This window comes from Thalassophryne amazonica, chromosome 6, assembly GCF_902500255.1.
Source record: "Thalassophryne amazonica chromosome 6, fThaAma1.1, whole genome shotgun sequence".
NCBI lineage: Eukaryota > Metazoa > Chordata > Actinopteri > Batrachoidiformes > Batrachoididae > Thalassophryne > Thalassophryne amazonica.
Genome location: NC_047108.1, coordinates 45,805,504 through 45,826,445, shown reverse-complemented (window position 1 = coordinate 45,826,445; position 20,942 = coordinate 45,805,504). Strand labels below are relative to the sequence as shown.

General features: G+C 41.8%; 1 protein-coding gene across 2 annotated transcripts in view; it reads right to left on the bottom strand.

Moving 5' to 3' along the window:
• The window catches only part of slco4a1 (solute carrier organic anion transporter family, member 4A1), a 93,237-nt gene that overhangs the window by 35,722 nt on the left and 36,573 nt on the right, over positions 1-20,942 (bottom strand). For both annotated transcript variants that reach the window (XM_034172121.1, XM_034172120.1), the window contains 3 exons: positions 16,184-16,338; positions 15,282-15,552; positions 6,731-6,887 (listed from right to left, as the gene is read on the bottom strand). In XM_034172121.1, coding sequence (XP_034028012.1) covers positions 6,731-6,887; positions 15,282-15,552; positions 16,184-16,338 — 583 coding nt within the window. The remainder of the gene's footprint in view (positions 1-6,730; positions 6,888-15,281; positions 15,553-16,183; positions 16,339-20,942) is intronic.

Genomic DNA, 20,942 nt, shown 5'->3' with positions numbered 1-20,942 from the left:
TTGTAAAATCCAGGCGGCTTTTGATGGCTTTCAGTGGAGTGAGTATATGAGAAATTGTTTAACAGGCAGGACATGTTCCAACTTGTCCTTAAGGCTTTCAACAGAGGTGTTTTTCCTGTGGCGGAGCGTCGCGGCGGCTGCGTCCCGACGCGCGGACCCGTCCGCACGTCTTTCATTAAAAAAATCTCCTTTAGCAGTGGAATATCCGGATAAAATGCTGAAACCGACTTCTTCTGAAACTTCTCTGTTCTCTCACGACGTCCTGGATCAATAGAGCCTGAAATGTGGATGTTTTCAGCTTGAACAGGCTGACGACGCCGCCTGAGAGCGCAGCGCGACGTCTCGCACCGTGAAAAGTCCTTAAAGCGACAGAATCACCTCAAAATCTCTCATCAGCCGTTAAAATTTTCACTGAAAACCACCTTAATTTTTCGAACCGTGTCCACTTCGATGTGTCTCACAGGTTTAGAAAAAATTTTGATCAAACAACGCGCCAGTCTCTCAGCAACTTCTCAGACAAAGGAATTCCGACGAGGGGCTGGACGACTCCTCCCACAAGGTGTGCTCACAGGCGAATGACGTCACCGACAGGCGTGGAAAAACTCACGCACGCGCACGAGGGTTCAAGCATGTCTGACGTAAAAACATATGAATGAAATCCATATAGTTTTTGAAAAAAATAAAAAGGACCGTAACTTTATTGACAGCCCTCGTATATATATATATATATATATTTATATACACACACACAAACACAAAAACTTTTGGGCTTCACTTTGTGAATTAAAAATTGTATGATGTAAAGTGCCCAATAAAAATGTTATGATAAAATATGCCTTTTTATCTCCAAAATTTTAAAATAAGTGGTGGCCAAACAGCTTAATGAGGTTTTTGCTGAACATAATGTTCTTGATAAATTTCAGTCTTGGTTTTGTCATTTGCCCTCGACTGAAACAGCTTTTCTTAGAGTTTCAAATGATGCACACAGATGTAGGTGAATATTCTGCACTTGTACTTTTGGACCTATCTGCAGCATTTGACACAGTTGACCATGGTGTTTTGATTGAGAGACTGAGGACATGGGTTGGAATCTCTGGGTCAGCCCTCGAGTTGTTTTCATCCTATCTCTCCAACAGGAGTTTCTTGGTCGCTGCAGATGAATTTATATCTTTGTCCTGTGGTTTGCCCCAAGGTTCCATTCTGGGACCTGTTTTTTTTTGTGTATTAGCTCCGACTTGGACACATCTTGAATACATTTGAAGATGTCTCATATCATTGTTTTGCAGATGATATCAAGCTGTATATTTCATTTATATATTAAATATTTCATATTTCAGAATGTTGCGGATCTATCTGTCCTTCAAAACTATGTCACTCTCATAAAGAACTGGATGGCTGCTAAATATCTGTTGCTTAATACAGCAAAAACCGAAGTTCTTGTTTGTGCCCCAGACAACTTTGTTCCCCCAGTGATTAAGAGCCTTCGCTCTCTGTCATCATCAGTTCACGGAACACTCAGAAATCTGAGTGTTACATTTGTCCAAATTCTCAACTTTAAGACGCATGGTAGCCATCTTGTACAAACTTCTTTCTTTCATTTATGGAACACTGCCTGCCTCAGATACATTGTGTCTCAAGTAGAACTAGATATGATTATCTATGCTTTTATTTTGTCACGTTTGGACTATTGTAATTCAGTGTTCTTTAGCCTCAGTGAGTTCTTTGGATTGCTTACAAAGAGTCCAGAATGCAGCTGCAAGTCTTCTTACGAGGTCCTCTAAGAGGCCTCATGTGACACACATTCTGTCATCTGTGCATTGGCTCCCCATTCATTTCAGACTGCAGTTTAAAATCTTGGTTATCACTTTTAGACCTATGCATGGTCAAATGTTTACCTCCATGAGTGACCTTCTGCAGCTTTATATACAGTGGGGTAAAAAAGTATTTAGTCTGTCCCTGATTGTGCAAGTTCTCCTCCTTAGAAAGATGAGAGAGGTCTGTAACTTTCATCATAGGTACACTTCAACTATGGGAGAGAAAATGAGAAAAAAAATCCAGGAAATCACATTGTAGGATTTTTAAAGAATTTATTTGTAAATTGTGGAAAATAAGTATTTGGTCACCCATAAACAAGCAAGATTTCTGGCTCTCACAGACCTGTAACTTCTTCTTTAAGAAGCTCTTCTGTCCTCCACCTGCTACCTGTATTAATGGCATCTGTTTGAACTCATTATCTGTATAAATGACACCTGACCACACCCTCAAACAATCAGACTCCAAACTCAACCATGGCCAAGACTAAAGAGCTGTCAAAGGACACCAGGAAGAATAAAGGAGACTGGCACCAGGCTGGGAAGAGTGAATCTACAATAGTCAAGCAGGTTGGTGTGAATAAATCAACTGTGGGAGCAGCTGTAAGAACATGGAAGACATACAAGACCACTTATAATCTCCCTCAATCTAGGGCTCCACGCAAGATGTCATCCATGGGGTCAAAATGATCATGAGAACGGTGAACAAATATCCCAGAACTACACAGAGGGACCTGATGAATAACCTGCAGAGAGCTGGGACCAAAGTAACAAAGGCTACACACTACGCAAAGAGGGACTCAAATCCCGCACTGCCAGGTGTGTCCCCCTGCTTAAGCCAGCACATGTCCAGGCCCATCTGAAGTTTGCTAGAGAGAATATGGATGATCCAGAAGAGGATTGGGAGAATATCATGTGGTCAGACGAAACCAAAACACAACATTTTGGTAAAAACTCAAAACATCGTGTTTGGAGGAAGAAGAATGCTGAGTTGCATTCCAAGAACACCATACCTACTGTGAAGCATGGGGATGGAAACATCATGCTTTGGGGCTGTTTTTCTGCAAAGGGGACAGGACGACTGATAGTTTATCCGGATATTCCACTGTTAAAGGAGATTTTGTAATGAAAGACTTGTGGACGGATTCGCGCGTCGGCACCCAGCAGCTCATGGTGCGGTGCCACAGCAAAACACCTCCATTGGAAGCATTACAGGACAAGTTTGAACATGCCCAGCTGTTAAACAATTTCTCGGACACTCACTCGACTGAAAGCCATCGAAAACCGCCTGAATCTTACGAATGGTTATCAACACGGAGGTGTTTTGCTGTGGCGCCGTGCCATGAGCGGCTGGGTGCCGACGCGCAAATCCGTCCGCACGTCTTTCATTACAAATCTCCTTTAACAGTGGAATGTCCGGATAAACTGCTGATCCCAACCTCTTCTGAAACTTCTCTGTTCTCTCATGATGTCCTGGGTCAACAGAGGCTTAAATTTGGAAGTTTTCAGCTCGAAACAGGCTGACGACGGCGGCTCAGGGCACGGCGCGCCGTCCGGTGCCGTGGGCTGTCCTTAAAGCGATAGTAACACCCCTTAATCTCTCATCAGCCGTTAAAATTTTCACCGAAAACCGTCTGAATTTCTTGAATGATGTCCACTTGGATGTGCCTTACAGTTCCTGAAAAAATTTTGATCAAGCAAAGCACCAGTCTCTCAGGAAGAAGTCAGACAAAGGAATTCTGATGAGGGGGGTGGACCAGTGCTCACTCAAAGCCTGCCCACAGGCGAATGAAGCAACCGACAGGCGTGAAAAAACTCACGCATGCGCACGAGGGTTCAAGCTTGTCTGCCACAATCACACATGATTCAAATCCATATAGTTTTTGAAAAAATAAAAAGGTTGGTTTCTTTTCTAATAGACCTCGTATACTGATGTTAAGACTGAGAAGATACACACAGCCAAATATAAGTGAACATCAATATGGGTTCAGAGAGAATGCAGGGACAAGAAATACAATATTCTCATTAGGAATGCTATGTGAAAGAAGCACGTGAAGTTCACAAAAGCCTGTATTTGTGCTCCATTGATTATACAAAATCCTTTGAAAAAATAAAACACCAAGAAGTGACAGAAGTACTGCAAAGTCTGAAAAGAGACCGTAAAGATCTGTGCATACTGACTAACCAGTGTGAAGAAAGGCCTCACAGTCAACATCAAGACTGAATGTATGGTGGCCAGCAAAGCCAAAGAAGCATGAATCATCTTTATGGACAGACAGAAGACAAAACAAGTTCTGAAGTTTAAATATCTGTAAACATCATCTCAACATATTTCATAACATCAGATGGCAGATGTGATTATGAAATAAAGGCCTGAATAGGTAGAGCGAAGGAAGTGTTACAGAAACTTAGTTGGACCACCTTACTGCAGATGCAGAAGCAATTGCAAGCATCAGAGATCTGTTTTTTGGGGGTGATATTAACAATGAGTTGAATACAACATGATTTTAAGGAAGTATTCTCAAGAGCTGTGACAAAAGAGGGAATTATAATACAATGACAGCTGAAATGCCTCAGGCATCTCATCAGAAAGGAGGGATTAGAAAATATTCTGACAGGAAGATTGAAGGAACGATAAATACAGAACATTAGGGACAGACCTATGTGGACATGATTAGTGGATGGCTGCAAGAAAATCCATGCAGAATTATCCAAATGCTAGAGACAAACGTCTGTAGAAAAAACATATACACAAACATCCAAAATGGATAAGACACAGAGAGAGTGAGAGAGAGAGAAAGAGACCCCAGTTCCGGCACAAAACAATCATGTCAATTTTGTTTTGTGCTGAAACTGTTTTTTTGTGCATAAAAAAAGTACAAATTAAAATTTCCATGCATATCAACAAAAGGCTTCTCTGTTACCAGCAGCACTTTTTTTCCACTGTACAATGCTGTTATTTGTCACATATTTTACACACAGGCACATGAACGGTGCCTGTTGCCATGGGTAAACAAAAGCAAACCCATTAATGCAGGACTCTGGTAGTCCACTGTCCAATTAGAAAGAATGATGGAAAAATTTTAAGTCCACCCACTAGTGATGTCACCAGGAAGAGAGAAAGGATTATTCTGCATGGAGGGTACCTTTTTTTCCGTTGGCCTTTTTTATATAATTTGAATGTTAAAAAACAACAACAATTTAAAGATTCCAATCTACCTAACCCTAACTCTCTCTCCCCCTCCCTCTCCCCCCCCCTCTCTCTCCCCCTCTCTCGCTCTCCCCCTCTCTGTCTCTCTCTCCTCCTCTCCCCCTCTCTCTCTCTCTCCTCCTCTCCCCCTCTCTCTCCCCCTCCCTCTCCCCCTCTCTCTCTCTCTCCTCCTCTCCCCCTCTCTCGCTCTCCCCCCTCTCTCTCTCTCTCTCTCCTCCTCTCCCCCTCTCTCTCCCCCTCCCTCTCCCTCTCACCCTCTCTCTCCTCCTCTCCCCCTCTCTCGCTCTCCCCCTCTCTCTCTCTCTCTCTCCTCCTCTCCCCCTCTCTCTCTCTCTCTCTCCTCCTCTCCCCCTATCTCGCTCTCCCCCTCTCTCTCTCTCTCTCCTCCTCTCCCCCTCTCTCTCTCTGTGTGTGTGTGTGTGTGTGTGAGAGAGAGACAGAGAGAGAGAGAGAGAGAGAGAGAGAGCGGTTTTATGAAATGATGCGACACTGAGTGTGTGTGTGTTCACGTGTGCACACAGTGGAAGTGCACTCTGTTCTGTACTACATGGTGTGGTGCTGCTTAACAGAGTCACTTAACATTATTATTGTTATTATTTTTTTATGCAGTGAGTGAGAGTTTATTTTAGTCACAGGTCTTTTCAGCTTTGATCAGACTGATCGATCAGGGCGTTTGACCGACATGCAGCGAGTGGCGTTTATGAGAGGGAGAGCACGCGTGCACGAGAGAGCGCCTTTATAAAAGGAGACTCACTCCTCTGAATAAAACCTCTCTTTCTCTCTCTCCATAATCACAGCTGTGACTATTTAAAATCTCTCTCTGAGCGAGAGAGATTTTATTTAGAGGAGTCTGACTCTCTTTATAACAGCGCTCTCTTGCGCGCGCGTGCTCGCTCTCCCTCTCTCTGTGTGTGTGTGAGAGAGAGAGCGGTTTTATGAAATGATGCGACACTGAAACAGTCCTCGTCCAGCATGATAAAGTGAAGCAACGATCTCGCAGTATTTATAGCTCCAGAAGAACAACAGGCAGATGTGAAGTTGCGCACAGTCCGTATTGCAGCATGGACGGGCTCACAATAGCGGACAGTAGCACGGCGCTGCTTGGACTCCCGTGGAGGCTCCATGCTGTGCTGTACGCCAAAGAAAATTAAACAGGTTTAATTTCTTCTGTCCTACGCACGTAGCCCTCAACATACTGCTACGTATTGAGAAAAAACTCCACGTGAAGTGGGCGGAGAGCTGCTCATTACAGCGTAGATGATACGCTGTAATGAGCAGCTGTACGAATACGCCACTGTGAAAGCCCCTTAAGTGTTTCACTGTTCTTTTTCTTCTTCTTTCAGATGCTTGCGTTAGGGGTCGCCACAGCAGATCAATCGTTTCCATCTCACTCTGTCCTCTGTATCTTCCTATGTCACGCCAACCACCTGCATATCCTCCCCCAGCACATGAATAAGCCTCCTAAGTATTTCCTAAGTATTTCATTAATATTCACGTATTTAATCATGATTTTCAAACACAAACAGAGGAGCTCACATTAAAGTGCACAAGCCACCCCGTAAATCTCAATTGCAATGATAATTTATACAAAAAGGTTTCCATTGGCGTGTTCATGCCCTTGTTTTATCTACTCCAAAACTGCAGTCTAAAACACAACCTAATTTGCAGAAAAGATCATTCTCAACACTACCATATTTATATTCACTACCTGTTTGCTTGAGGAGAGTGTGTAGTTGATGGAGTTGCAGCCGGCGTGGCACGGGGAATAATACATCACACCATCTGCACCGCACACTGGGTTGTACAACTCTTTGACGCAACTACAGTCAGCATTGCAATGCGCCGTCAGGTTGCCACCTACAAAGCTGATGATGGGGAGAGGAAGAAATAAGAAGGAGAAGAGATGTAGAAGATGGACAAATAGAAAGACAGCCCAACAGACAAGGAAAGAAGAGAAAGGGGAGAAGATAAAATTATCCAATTACTAGCAAAGTACCCATCCTTCAGACGGTGAAGAAAGAGTGTATTAATCGTGAGTCACTGACCCAGGAAAGTGTGCAGCAGTATACTGAGACAACGTATTAGCTTCCAAAAGAAAGCTTTAAAAGCATTTTAAAGTAACCGCTATAACAACCACACTGAGCTCTTATTTAAGAAGGTCAAACTTCATCTATTTTTAGATCCTAATAATTATGAAATGACTGACTCTGCAGTGTAATGAAAATGGATGTAACTTTTAATTTTTTCTGATTATGTTATGGAGTTGGGCAGCGCGGTGGCTTAGTGGTTAGCACTGTTGCCTCACAGCGAGAAGGTCGTGAGTTCAATTCCCGTGGCCTTTCTGTGTGGAGTTTGCATGTTCTTCCCGTGTGTGCGTGGGTTTCCTCCGGGTGCTACGGTTTCCTCCCACATCCAAAGACATGCGGGTTAGGTAGATTGGAATCTTTAAATTGTCCGTAGGTGTGTGTGTGTATCTGTGTTTGTTTGTCTGTTTGTGGCCCTGCGACAGACTAGCGTCCTGTCCTGGGTGTACCCCGCCTCGCGCTCTATGACTGCTGGGATGGGCTCCAGCCCCCCGCGACCCTTAACTGGACTAAGTGGTAGAAGATGAATGAATGAATGTTATGCTGTCAATAAAATGTATATATTACAACACCAGGTGGCAGTAAAATACATTTGTAGCAGTAATAGCGCTACCTAGTGTATACTGAAGTACAATGGGAATGACAGATTATAAAAAATTATGAGAATGCATGAAATTCAAGGCAAGACTGGAAAGAAAATGTAATTAAAAACATGCTGACATTTGTTTTCAATAATTAAGAAGCAAGCGCTATTTTCAGCATTGAAATGGGGTCCGTAGTGCCCGAACCATAATAGCTGGTGCAAATGTGATGGCAAATTTGGAATCTGTGGATGTTTTTGCCCTAGAAAACATCTTCAGATAATTTTCAATGACCTACCTTGATGAAATACGGACAGAAAAAAAAGCAGTGCTCAGTGACAATGCATTGAATGTCATACATGGAAGCTGGACGGATTCATACTCGCATCTGGTGGAAAATGGCAGGATATCACAGATCAGCGGTTCTAATTAATCGTAAAATGTGGGCAATTAAGGGGATTTGTGAAAGACATGATGCACGTCCGTAACTACAGAGGATATGGGAAGATCGAGAGCGTAGAGATGTCGTGTGAGGTGAGCAGATCCAGATAACATTGAGGACAAAAAAAAATGGGACCTCCATACTTAGTATATAGATTGCAGACAATTTTCTGTGTGATTATTCAACATTAAATTTATACCTATTAAAAAACATGAAAATGTATGCTCTTTAATGCCAAAGAAAAACCAAGTATCAACTAGACTGAGTACTCAGGTAGAGCAATATGCCACTGTATGCCAATGTATGCTGTATGGTAAATTAATGTGATTCAGTAATGTCAAAATATATACTTCTGTGCGATCTTAATATTTGATCAGTTCTAACCAAAATTGCACCACTTTATCTTTTTAACCATGTTTAATCTATACTGGTACCAGTGGTGGGCACAGTTCTGTTAATCCGCTAACCACTAATTGTTAGCTGATGAGCTTTTCAGCTAACTTTGAAAACCATCAGCGGACCAATTAACTAATGCTAAATTTAGTTCTGATAACTTTTAGACTGCTAATACAGGGGTCACCAACCTTGTTTCTGGAGGGCACCTGCCCTGCATGTTTTTTTAACTCTACCTGATCCACTCCCAGGCAATTAACTCTATCAGGTGTGCTCAGCCAATCAACAGCTGGAAGACACCACTTAAAAAAAAAAAAAAACAGGTGTGATTTGAGTAGGTTGACATGGAAAACATACACGGCAGGGCTCTCCAGGAACAGGGTTGGTGATCCCTGCTTTGTGACTTCATCATCAGTCAATCACAAATACTGATTTATTATGAGCTTTTGTTCAAATCTGTATGTGACAAAACGCTGACTCTTTAATGTTTTCCTGTTGGAAGCCACTGCTCCTTCACATTGAAAGGTGCCAGCTGAGGTGGTTTGGGCATCTGGCAAGGATGCCCCCTGGGAACCTCACTATGTAGGTGCTTCAGGTATGTCCAGCTGGGAGGAGACCCCGAGGAAGACCCACGACTAGGTGGAGAGATTATATCTCCACACTGGCCTGGGGACGCCTTGGTATCCCCCAGTCAGAGGTGGTTAATGTGGCCCAGGAAAGGGAAGTTTGGGTTCCCCTGCTGGAGCTGTTGCCCGCGTGACCCGATCCCAGATAAGCGGTTGAAGATGAGTGATTGATATCTATCTATCTACCCCACACACACACACATCAGTAAATTCAACATTTAACTGTTACATTAACATGAACATGCTACTATTAAACTAATCAATTCTATAAAACTAAAATGCAGTCATCACTTATTGTACAATAAATCTCAATCAGTAAGTTTTTCTTGGTCTGTTGCTCTGGGTCACCACTGGAGATTTGACAAGTGAATCAACATGTTGGTTTGGCTTTTTTAACACCACTTTAGCTTTAGAAGAAGAATAAGACATGGGCATCCTTGAACCGGGGACATTCTGTTTGTAAGGCAAGTACAATACTCAGATTCTGCCAACCACAGCTGTAAGAACAACAGATTTTTTTTTACAATCTTGCTCAAGTCTGGGAACACATCTATGACACCACAAAAAGGCCCCTGGTCCAGGATAGCAACCACCTAGGCAGACAGCCGATCCGTCCCCACCTCTTGAAAGCATGTGCCACAGCCAGGTGAAACATGAGCATCCCACTGGCCTTTTTCAGCCATTCATTAGGATCCTGTCCACTCAACATTTCTTGTAATTTGATGTAATTACAGGGTTTGTCATGACTGTCCCGTAGGTGGTTATTTAGTCACGTGTTTTTAATGTCAAAATGATACATTTTCTACAAACAGCATAAATCTCTGTTCGCTGTGTCCTTGACCTGTCACATCTGTGCTGACTGCTAGAACGAGTTTAATATTAAGGTTTCCAACGGAGGTGTTTTTCCTGTCGCGACCCCCCGCGGTCGGGTCCAGCCCGACATGCGACTCTGCCCGCATGTTGTTTCATTACAAAATCTCCTTTAACAGTGGAATGTCCGAATAAACTGCTGATCCCGAGCTCTTCTGAAAGTTCTCTGTTCTCTGACGACTTACTGTGTCAACAGAGCCTGAAATGTGGAAGTTTTCAGCTTGAAACAGCGAGACGATGCCGCCTCGGAGCGCAGATCACCGTCAGGTGCCGTGGGCCGTCCTTAAAGCGACACTTACACACCAAAATCTCTCATCAGCCGTTAAAATTTTCACCGAAAACCAGCTGAATTTATCGAATGGTGTCCACTCAGTTGTGCCTTACAGTTTTTGAAAAAATTTTTATCAAACAAAGCAGCAGTCTCTGAGCCATTCCTAAACAATGAAAACATTGATGAGAGGGTGGGCCACTCCTCACTCAAAGACTGCCCACAGGCGAATGACGTAACCGACAGGCGTGAAAAAACTCTCGCATGCCCACGAGGGTTCAAGCATGTCTGATGTAATCACACGTGATTCAAATACATATGGTTTTTGAAAAAAAAAAACAAGGTCGGATACTTTTATCACAGCCCTCGTATATATATATATATATATATATATATATATATTACCTCAACACAATTTTTGTTTAATGTGAGTATTTTCTTGTTAAACTGCAATTTATTGTCATAACAGGATTCATTAAATTATTTATTTGGATTCATTGTTAAAACATGATGATGTTATCCATGAAGCCTCAGTTTTTCCAACTCTCTATGGTTCTCAAAGTCCATCAGTTTGCGCACGCAAATATACTACAAGTGATATATCACTTTTTGAGTATCGTTAAGAAATATCTTATCGGTCCTTCAGAGCAGCCGTTGTTTTTGAGGGCGTTTGTTGAGAAAATGATCATTCCTCTACGTTGATTACAGACCCTGCAGCGGCTCTGTAATCAACCGTTTCTGCTGCGCGACACCACTTTGAAGCGTGAACCAATGAAGCAATGCTTTGATCCACTGGCTTGTGGTTCTTTGATTTGCTGCTCTTCAGAAATGGCAAGTCCACTTTTAACTAACTGGGACTCTTGTCTTGTTGCAGTCAAGAAAATGAGAATTGTCCTCTGTTCCATTGGCACAGCTCCAAAGGCTCTCTACCGAGACAGAGTCCGGTCGGAATTAATAACTTCAAAACGAATTGCCACTTTGAATAAAATGACACCGCTTACAAACATTGTAATACAGACAAGAAACTACAATCGACTAAAACATTTTTTCCTCCCAAAATGAGACGTCCTGCATTCTTTATAAATTACATCCTGACGTGCAGCGGTCAGCTGCAAGAGCTCAGCTCAGATGTATGGAAAGACATTCATGCCAATAATGTCTGAAAGGAAATGCTTTTGACAATAACTACAGATATTGTTTATTTCTATTTATGTCCAGAGATCAAGGATCCACCATGTAGAGTTTATTATGTCCAAAGTTTAAGGATCCAGTGACCAATTTCATATTTATTTACTTTATGACTCAATAACATGTTGTTCAATTTCAATTCAATTTCACTTTAATCAGCTTATAAAGCGCCAAATCACATAGAACAGTTCAACATAAAAAATGTAAATAAATCAATGAAAAAAATCAAATACATCATTAAAAACAGAAGTAAAAGAATAAAACAGATGAAAAATAAAAACTATTCAAGAAAGAGAATAAAAATAGGCTTTAAGTCTTGACTTAAAAATGTCCACGGACTCTGACTGCCTCATGGTTGCAGGAAGACTGTTCCACAGAGCGGACGCACGATAAGAAAAAGCTCTTTGACCCTCTGACATAGAAAACCTGTGAAGCCTACTTTTAGTACAAAAAAAAAAAAAAAAATCACAAGAGGTATCAATAAGAGAATCGATAAGGAATCGGATTGATAAGCAGAATCGATAATGGTATCGCTATCGATAAAATCTTATCGATACCCATCCCTATATATCACTCACTCATCTTCAACTGCTTACTCCAATTAAGGGTCATGAGGGGCTGGAGCTTATTCCAGTTATATATTTCCAACTGCATGCTAACCAGTGACCTAAAGCGAAGACTGGATGTGTTTGTTATTAGGTCTGTTAAGAGGATCCTTGGCCTTTGTGTCAAATGAATACTTAGGAAGACTCAGATGAGGCTCTGACAATTTGGCCACATGGCAAACTTCTGTTTGCCTCAGAGCTGAGGATCACAACAACTGCAAAAGGCCAAGGGGATGCCCATATATTTTTACCTTGGGCAGACAGATGGCTCCTTTTAGGAGGTGGGGATGGACCTGCTGTCTGTTTGGGTGGGTGCCAACCAAGACCTATTTTGGTAAACAGTCAGCAGACAATCACTGTTGAACTGGAAGTGAAATTTGTCTAAGTGCCCCCACGAGTGTGGAGTTGCAAAAAGCCACACACATGTGGTGCATGTGTCTCACACGTGTACACATGTGTTGCCCACTCTCCCCAACACATCTGGCATGCCGGGAGGGGGGTGCACACCCGCATAAAATGCTTATAAGTATGTACAAATATGCACATGAGGGCCGGAGAGCGAGGTCTGATCACACACAGCATGGGGATTGGCCGGTCAGCTGATCACAGCACACTGATAGCTGGATGACAGCTCAGTGCACACATTCCAAACACAGAAACCACTGCCAGGACAGTTATATAAATAGTTACTACAATACCTACATATGTAATTACATAACAAATAATGAAAATGAATGATCACATAACACAGAGAGTGACACGATGGTCTGGGTGCTGAACGGACAGGGTGGCATGTCCGCTCACAGCTGCGGCTGTAAAGAGCTCTGCTCCTGGATGTCCCTGCTTGAAAACATGTTCCGTGTTTGGAAGGACATGAACTTACATGAACTGCCTACTGTACTCATGTGGAAATATATAAAACATCTGTCGCCTTTGCGCCGGGCTGCAGCAACCGCACATAGCACCTCCCCCATCTCCTTTTTGATTACAGCCATTTTTCCGCTCCAATTACAGGTCAGTGATGGTAGCGCAGTGGTAAAGTTTTTGTCTGGTAATCAGAACTTACAAGTTCGAACCTCGTGTGTGGCTCGATTGTGTCTGAGTTGTACATATTCATACTATGTGTGCAGGGGCCCTGATGAAGTACTAATATTCAAAACTATTTTTATAGGTAATATTTATTTTTTAATTGAAAGTCATAGTCAGAAAATGGCTTTACATTGCATCTTTGCAGTTTACTTACCTTTGAAATATAAATTTTGCTCACAGTTAGAAAATGAGTGCAGACAAACACATCAGGATAATTCACAAATGGATTGAATCTCGATAATGATTTTCGATCTGATGGAGATGACCAAAGTGCTTTACAACAATGCCTCACATTCAGACACACACTCACACACTGATGTCAGTGTGTGCGTTTTGCCATGCAAGGCAATAAATTGCACAACAGGATCAACTTGGGGATTAAGGACCTTAGGGCCCTGTCCCACTGGGGAGAGGATTAATTGTGCATGAATTGAGTACACAAATTGCGGGCGTTCGTTGCCGTCCGCAACAAAATTGGCCAAAAATGACAAATGCTCCAGTATGAATTATGGATATATTAATAATATATAGCGAATATATGATGAACAATCACGGTTATATAACGCATGTAGTGAGGAAACTGATCCGACACATTGAGATTATCACGGCAGTATTACGGGTGTATTATGAATGTATCGTGCACGTGTTGCGCGTGCACGGCATCTGTACTGCGGTCATAAAAGAAGCGCACTCTCTCCTTTCGGCATCACTATTCACACCAATAATACAGCCTCTGGAGCATTTGCTGGACTTAGACAAGTTGATCACAGAGTCAATGTTCATTTTGTCATGCGACGGTTAACTGTTCATGAGTTTGGGGAGCGGGAGGGGGAAAGCCGCTCGGGGTATCAGACGGTGTTTTTTTCTTTTATTTGAGAGTGTCACAGAAAACAGACTTCAGCGTGAGTTGTGGCTATAAACAGCAATTCTTCCTTTTGTTGGTGTTAAATAAAAGTCCTGGATTGCAGCAGCTATTACGTCTTTGTGGATCTACACATCCGGACCGGCACTAACTGGCAGGTATGTCACTTTCTGCCACACTTTGGGTTTACGTGACGTGTTTGTTATGCATTCACAGATTGTCCGCAAATCAGCTGCAAAGCAGATGTAATAAAAGGGCTTCATTCGTGGCCAATCTGTATGCCTTCGCTACAACATATTTTAGTTTGTGATGTGGACATGATGGGCACGCAATATATTTGTTTTACACACTGTCCCAGTCCGCTGCCAAGCCGCAAATCCCCGTCAGTTGCGGATATCAGCGGTTAATGGCAGATATACAGCGCATAGAGTGAGTATGTATTGTGTATGAATTGAGTATATATGGAGCATGTAATCCGCATCCAGATTTTTGAACAGCTCAAAACACACACACACACACACACACACACACACACACACACACACACACACACACACACACACACACACACACACACACTTTTTTTAACACTCTAGCAATTGATTTGTTTGTGCTTTATTATTGTTTATTTATTTTCATGACAATTTTCATGGATTTGTTTGGCTAACTGGATACATACAATTTTCCTGTGGGGATAAATAAAGCATTGATTGATTGATTGACTGATTGATTAATTGCTATGTCAGTGGTACTGAATGGCATGCTATACGTGCTAGCACTTGCCACCAATACTGATGGCTGGCAGCATTTGGGACAAATGTGAGCATGAAATGTCCATTTGGTTCGGTGGCATTTAATGTAGCGTGTAGCCCTGGCATTGTCTGCTGCTTCCTGGTCAGTTTTATCAACATTCTGTTTTGTTGTTTTTTTACCATTTCACCATGGATTTAGTGTTTGTGAACAACCTGATGGTTTCCAGCCTGTGAAATAGACGGCATGCGTGTAGTGAAATAGTGGTATGTAACGGCCGATTCATGAAACTGAGCATTTTGAACATGACCAAAACACATGCAACAGCGTGATATTGTGTGAAGTGTCTGTGATGAGTAGTGGCGTGTGTTGCAGATAGTGACGAGCTGGGTGGCAAGTACCATAGCTCTTCTAAATGCCAAAAACATCTGCATAAGTGGAGGTAAAGTTAAAAGATGAGTGTTTTTAGTAAAACAAGACATTTCCTGTATCATATTATACCTGCTTCTGAGGTCTGGGCTGTTGGACTGGTCATACATGGCTTTATAGCGGCCCAGATGCTGGCTCTCCGTCGGAGTGACATGATACGGCACAGTCACTCCAGCCATAGGTACGTTGGAGCAATGGATGGCAAACATGAAGCAAGCGAGCAGACTGCCAATTGCAAATATCATGCAGAAACGAATGATGCTGCGACATCGAAGGTTCAGTCTCTTCACAATGTAGCCACCCAGTAAGGTGCCACCACCCCCTGCTGGTACCACGATGTACCCTGGAACAAAAGCAAAAGACACATGCTGATCAGAGTTCTGTTGAAGAACAACGGAGGAGGCTTTTCTTAAAGGCCCCGTCACACCTTGATGGTTTAACCTGCTTATGCCGGCTATATTAAAAACGCTGATACACGCTGGCGTACGTCTAATAAATTAATGCAGCTGTCACACCTTGATGATTAGCCAGAGATTACTGAGAATCTGCTACATCAGTCAGCATCAGCCACTTCACATCATAGTGTGAATGCCCATACCTTCTGGTATGAAGTCATTCATTTTCTACTTCATCCATTTAAGAAATGTGGCTCTCAGAAGAGCCGAATTTCTTTTTCATCACATAACTGTATTTTAATTATCACCCCAACTCATCCCCATGGCTTTCAAGCATTGCTTCTTGACAATATTATGACACGTGGAAGCATTGAGAAGTTATGGTGACAACAAAATTTGGACTGTGAACTGCTGCTAAGAAGGCCACAAATGTCACGGACCTCTCACACTGAAACTCATGTTTGGTCCAGAGAGTATGTGTACATGATATAAAGTGATACACAAAAGCATCAAGTGGGAAAACATCATCACATTCATCAAGATACATTGCACCAGGATGTAGTCTTTATTATCACTCACCAAAACATGTAGCAGCCTCTGATGCACTGAGGCTGAACTGAGACTCCAAGAACTTGGGACCAAAGGTGGACATCCCAGCAATGAGGGTGGCTTCTGTAGCCCCCGCCAGGCACAGGAACAAGAAGGTTGGATTCTTTAAGAGGAGCAGCATTGATCTGCCGTCCCAGAAAGACAGAAGGCAAAGGACTGTGAATGTGATGATATGTCAAACAGGTGATGACATCAAAAAATATTTCATATACAAACAACCAAAATAACATATTTCCAAATTCACCATTGGGCAGCGCAGTCTTGTTTGACGTCAGGCACTAAAGGGTGAAAATATGATGCATATGATGCTATAATCCTACTTCCAGGGACAGCCCTCGTCTGTCCCCATCAGAAACATGACACTTTCTCTGAGTTTTTGGGAAAATTACACAGCAAACAAAGTGAAAAGTGGACATGTGTTGTGGTTTGTTTATGACCCGGAGCTCAAACATGTTGAGGCGGTTGTGCAGGTGAAAGAATGCAGGTACTCTACCAACACAACCTCTCCCATTTGCCTCGTCTTCCCTTCTCTACTGGGAACAGAAAAAAACTACACTTTTCAGGACTGGTTCGGTGATTGCAGCCGAAAACAAAACAATACACCATTTTCCCCATGTGAAGTGATGCTGTGTTTATGATGTGAAATGGAGGGCGGTCCCCCAGAGGGGTCAAATCCCACAATATCACGCAAGGGTTCAAATGAGACTGTGCTGCCCTATTAACTATGACAGAAGGTTTTTTTTTCTCCCGAAGTAACATACAGTACAGAAAAGTAAAGGCTTAATAGTCTTGAACATGTCATAAAAGAGTTGTTTACATTGATTTAACTGGGAGAAAAACCTTTTAACTGTCAGAAAAAATGAGTTGGCATCAAGCTTTGACATTCCCACATTCAGCAAATGCTGGTAAACCAACATTTAGAAGCACACTTAACTGCTTGGCCAGCACCCCTGCTGACAATCTACACAATCTGAAAACAATCAAATGTACTCAAGTATATGTACAATTAGTAGTACAATTATGGTCTTAAAAATAAGTAAGTAAGTAAGCTTTATTTATATAGCACTTTTCTCAGACCAAGGTCAAAAAGTGCTTCACATGATATAAATAGACAATTAAAAACAACACATACAAATATAAAAACAGTCACGTAATTGAAACTAAAATACCAGTTTGAAAATCTGTGTCTTTAGTTGCTGTCTAAAAGCATCCACAGAGCCCAGAGAGCGAAGGGAACAGGGAAGCTCATTCCAAAAGCAAAGTGCCACAGCTTTAAAGGATCTTTCCCCTCGAATTTTGAAACAAGTACAGGGAGCCATCAGCAGGTTCCGACTGGAAGACCTCAAGCTCTTGCTGGAAACATAAGGCTGGATCAGGTCCTTAATGCATTCCGGTGCCTACAGACCACCTTTTCCAAGACTTTAGCCAAAAAGGGGGGTTTTGATATTGGCCTAAAGTTCTTTAGTTCCATAGAGTCCAATCCTGCTTTCTTTCGGTGTGGTTCCACAACAGCATGTTTAAAAGAACAAGAAAACATACCAGTCGACAAAGACATATTGAACATTTTAGCAATACAAGGCCCAATAGAGTCAAAACCATTCATAAACAATCTAATAGGAAGTGCATCCAAAACAGCAGTGGATGGTTTCATTTTGTTCATGATAGATACAATGTCCTCAATTGTAACAGGCTTAAAGGAGGCCCAGCATTGAGGGGGAGGTCCCAAATACCGGGGACCATAACGATGACTCAAAATGGCTCAAAAAAGGCCCCTTTGAGAAACCTACATGACTATAAGTAAAAATGTAACCAATAAATCAAATATTGGGGCAAACAGAGGATTTTATTTCACATTATACAGTTTTCAAAATGGTTATTTTTGGGAGTATGATAAACCAGCTCCTTGGATTATTTTTTGTAACATTAAGTAACATGTAAAACTCACCACAGAAAAGTTTAGAACTATGGAACAAATGAAGAAAAAAAAATCACATCATTTGGCACCTTTGCTTTCCATGTTCTGGGACAAATCAGTTAGCCATAGAAAACCACAAAAAACAAGCACAAGTCACTGCTGATTAAAAATAAAGAATGAGAAAGAAAACTTCAGTCAGACAACTCACATTTGATAATCTTTATTGTGGCAGCAGCACATGGAGTTTGGCACCTAGGCTCCAACCTCCTCACTCCTTGCAGTATATTACTTGTGATATTGGGGAGTGATGATTGGCTACACAAGCCACCCCCCCTTGCAAATATTTGGTCCATATCTGTGAAATCAGCTTCTTTTTTTTTCTAATCTGAACAGCCATGTGTCACGCCATAGGACCTGTCATTTTAGGCATAGTTTATGCACAGGAACTGTTGTCATTGTTAAAGTACCATTGTCATGGCTAACACACCCTTCACACATAACACAACTGAAACCGACTGGTGCACGAAGGAGGAATTGCATGCCACTCGTGAAAACTCAAAGCCGCCTCAAACACCTCATACAGCTGTTGCCACAACCATTCGCACACAGCAGCGGCTGAAAGACAGCGAGTGCCCTGCGAGTGCCCATTCTACCCTCCTCTCGGCATGTGTCAGGCAAATTCCAGGTGCCACACACGAACATCCAACACTGCTCACTGGGCACTTAGAAAAGTCAGGGCTATTCGCACTCCTGGCACGATAATAGAGAGCAGCTGACTACATTTGAACTGTCTGTAAAAATTGTCTAAGTGCAACACAAGTGTGCGTTACCAAGCAACACATGGGTGTGACTGTGCCGACCCCCCCCCCATACACACAAATGTCGTCATCCCCGAATACACACGCACCATGAATCCCACATTGTCAGCTGTGGCTGAGAGCCCCGGAGTCCGGTCTTCACGCTCTGTGATTGGCCAGTCACACACAGCACCTGCCCCTCCCTACACTGCAGCTACACACACACACACACACACACACACACACAGGATCTCTCTCTGTGCTTGGCTGGATTCTGTCTCACGTTGCTCTGTTAGTACTCTAAGTTTTCTTCAGCTCGCCTCTTTTTTGGTTGTCTGATATTTACAGTTACTTGGTGAACTTGTTTCGTATCATACGCAGTGCTTTTGACAAGAAGGGCTGATAACGGCTCCTGTTGTGTCGGTCACCGCCTCCACTCCGGTCGGGTTATTTATTTATTAATTTATTTTTTAATCGTTTGTTTTCTTTTTGTTTTGTTGGTGATATAAAGTCAGTCGGAAAACGTTGCTCCTACAGAACGCGGTGCTTTTGAGAAGAATACAGTGAATAAGGCTGACATATTATTTCACTGTTTGCCATCACTGGATGTTTGCATGAATTACCAAGTTCACACAGATCATTAAAAAATAAACAGTCTTACAGACCACTTACACACATACACACATGTAGCTGAACACACAAAGCAGCCTATATTAATATTTTTTTATTGAATATGGCTGCATGCAATATCTGACACGTTCTCAGTGTAGTTCATAAAAATAAATTGGTCAATCGAACAACCTCTCTGTCTCCCTCTCACACAGTCACTCAGTCTCACACACACACACACACACACACACACACACACACACACACACACACACACACACACACACACACACACACACCTTAATCAATACTGTTTAACTTTGTGTGGACAAAAAATGCCAAGAACGGTAGGTAGTAAAAATAAATAAATAATTGAAAAAAATCACAGTTTGATCATAAAATTAAAAAAATAAAGTTGTGTTGAGTATGACAACTGTTGTTCATGCATACTTAGTAGTGATATAATTTCCTACTATATTGAATGTCAGTTCTGAGGCTGTTCTGTTATTCATTCTTACACTTAAGAATATTCACATTCTGAGTTTATAAAAAACTTGTTCTGTTAATAGTTCCTTTACTATTGTGATCAAAAGCATTGACTCTCAATTCTGAGGCTGTTCTGTAAATATTCATTCATACAATGAAGAATATTCATGTTCTGAGTTCATAAAAAAACTTGTTCTGTAAATAATTGTCTTACTTTTGTGATCAAAAACATTAATTTGAATCTCAATTTTGACGTTGTTCTATAAATAGTTTTCAAATAAACAATAAATATAGCAACTTCTGATCAATTTCAGACTTAAAAGAATGTAATGTGTGCGGGGTCTAAACCACGCCCACTTCCGGTTTAGGCCCCACCCACTACGAGTACAGATACAGATATAGATAATTTACATGGTTGAACAGATACAGATACAGATAGTGGTGTCCCTCATCCCTAGCATCCAGTGTAAAAACCTGATGCAAAAAGATAGAAATTGGAATTCCATACTGGTAGTAAACTGAATCTACCAAGAATGAGATCTATATGGTAACCTGAATGAACAGGAGCAGTCAAAAACAAATGAATAAATAATCAAAAAGTCTAATCACAGAGGACAGCAGAGGTTCCTAATACAGAGGAGATAAAAACCGCAGTGATCCAAAGACATTACATAACATGCTGTGATTATTGCCTCACTCCTATCTCTGTAATCCGCTTTGCCACAGAAATGACAGCACACTGTGGTCACTGAGATCATAGTAAACACAACTGAAAACAACACCTTTCCCCTGCAATAGGCTGGGACTTTTGTGTGTATATATATACATATATATATATATATATATATATATATATATATATATATATATATATATATATATGTGTACACACACACACACACACACACACTAGAATGACACT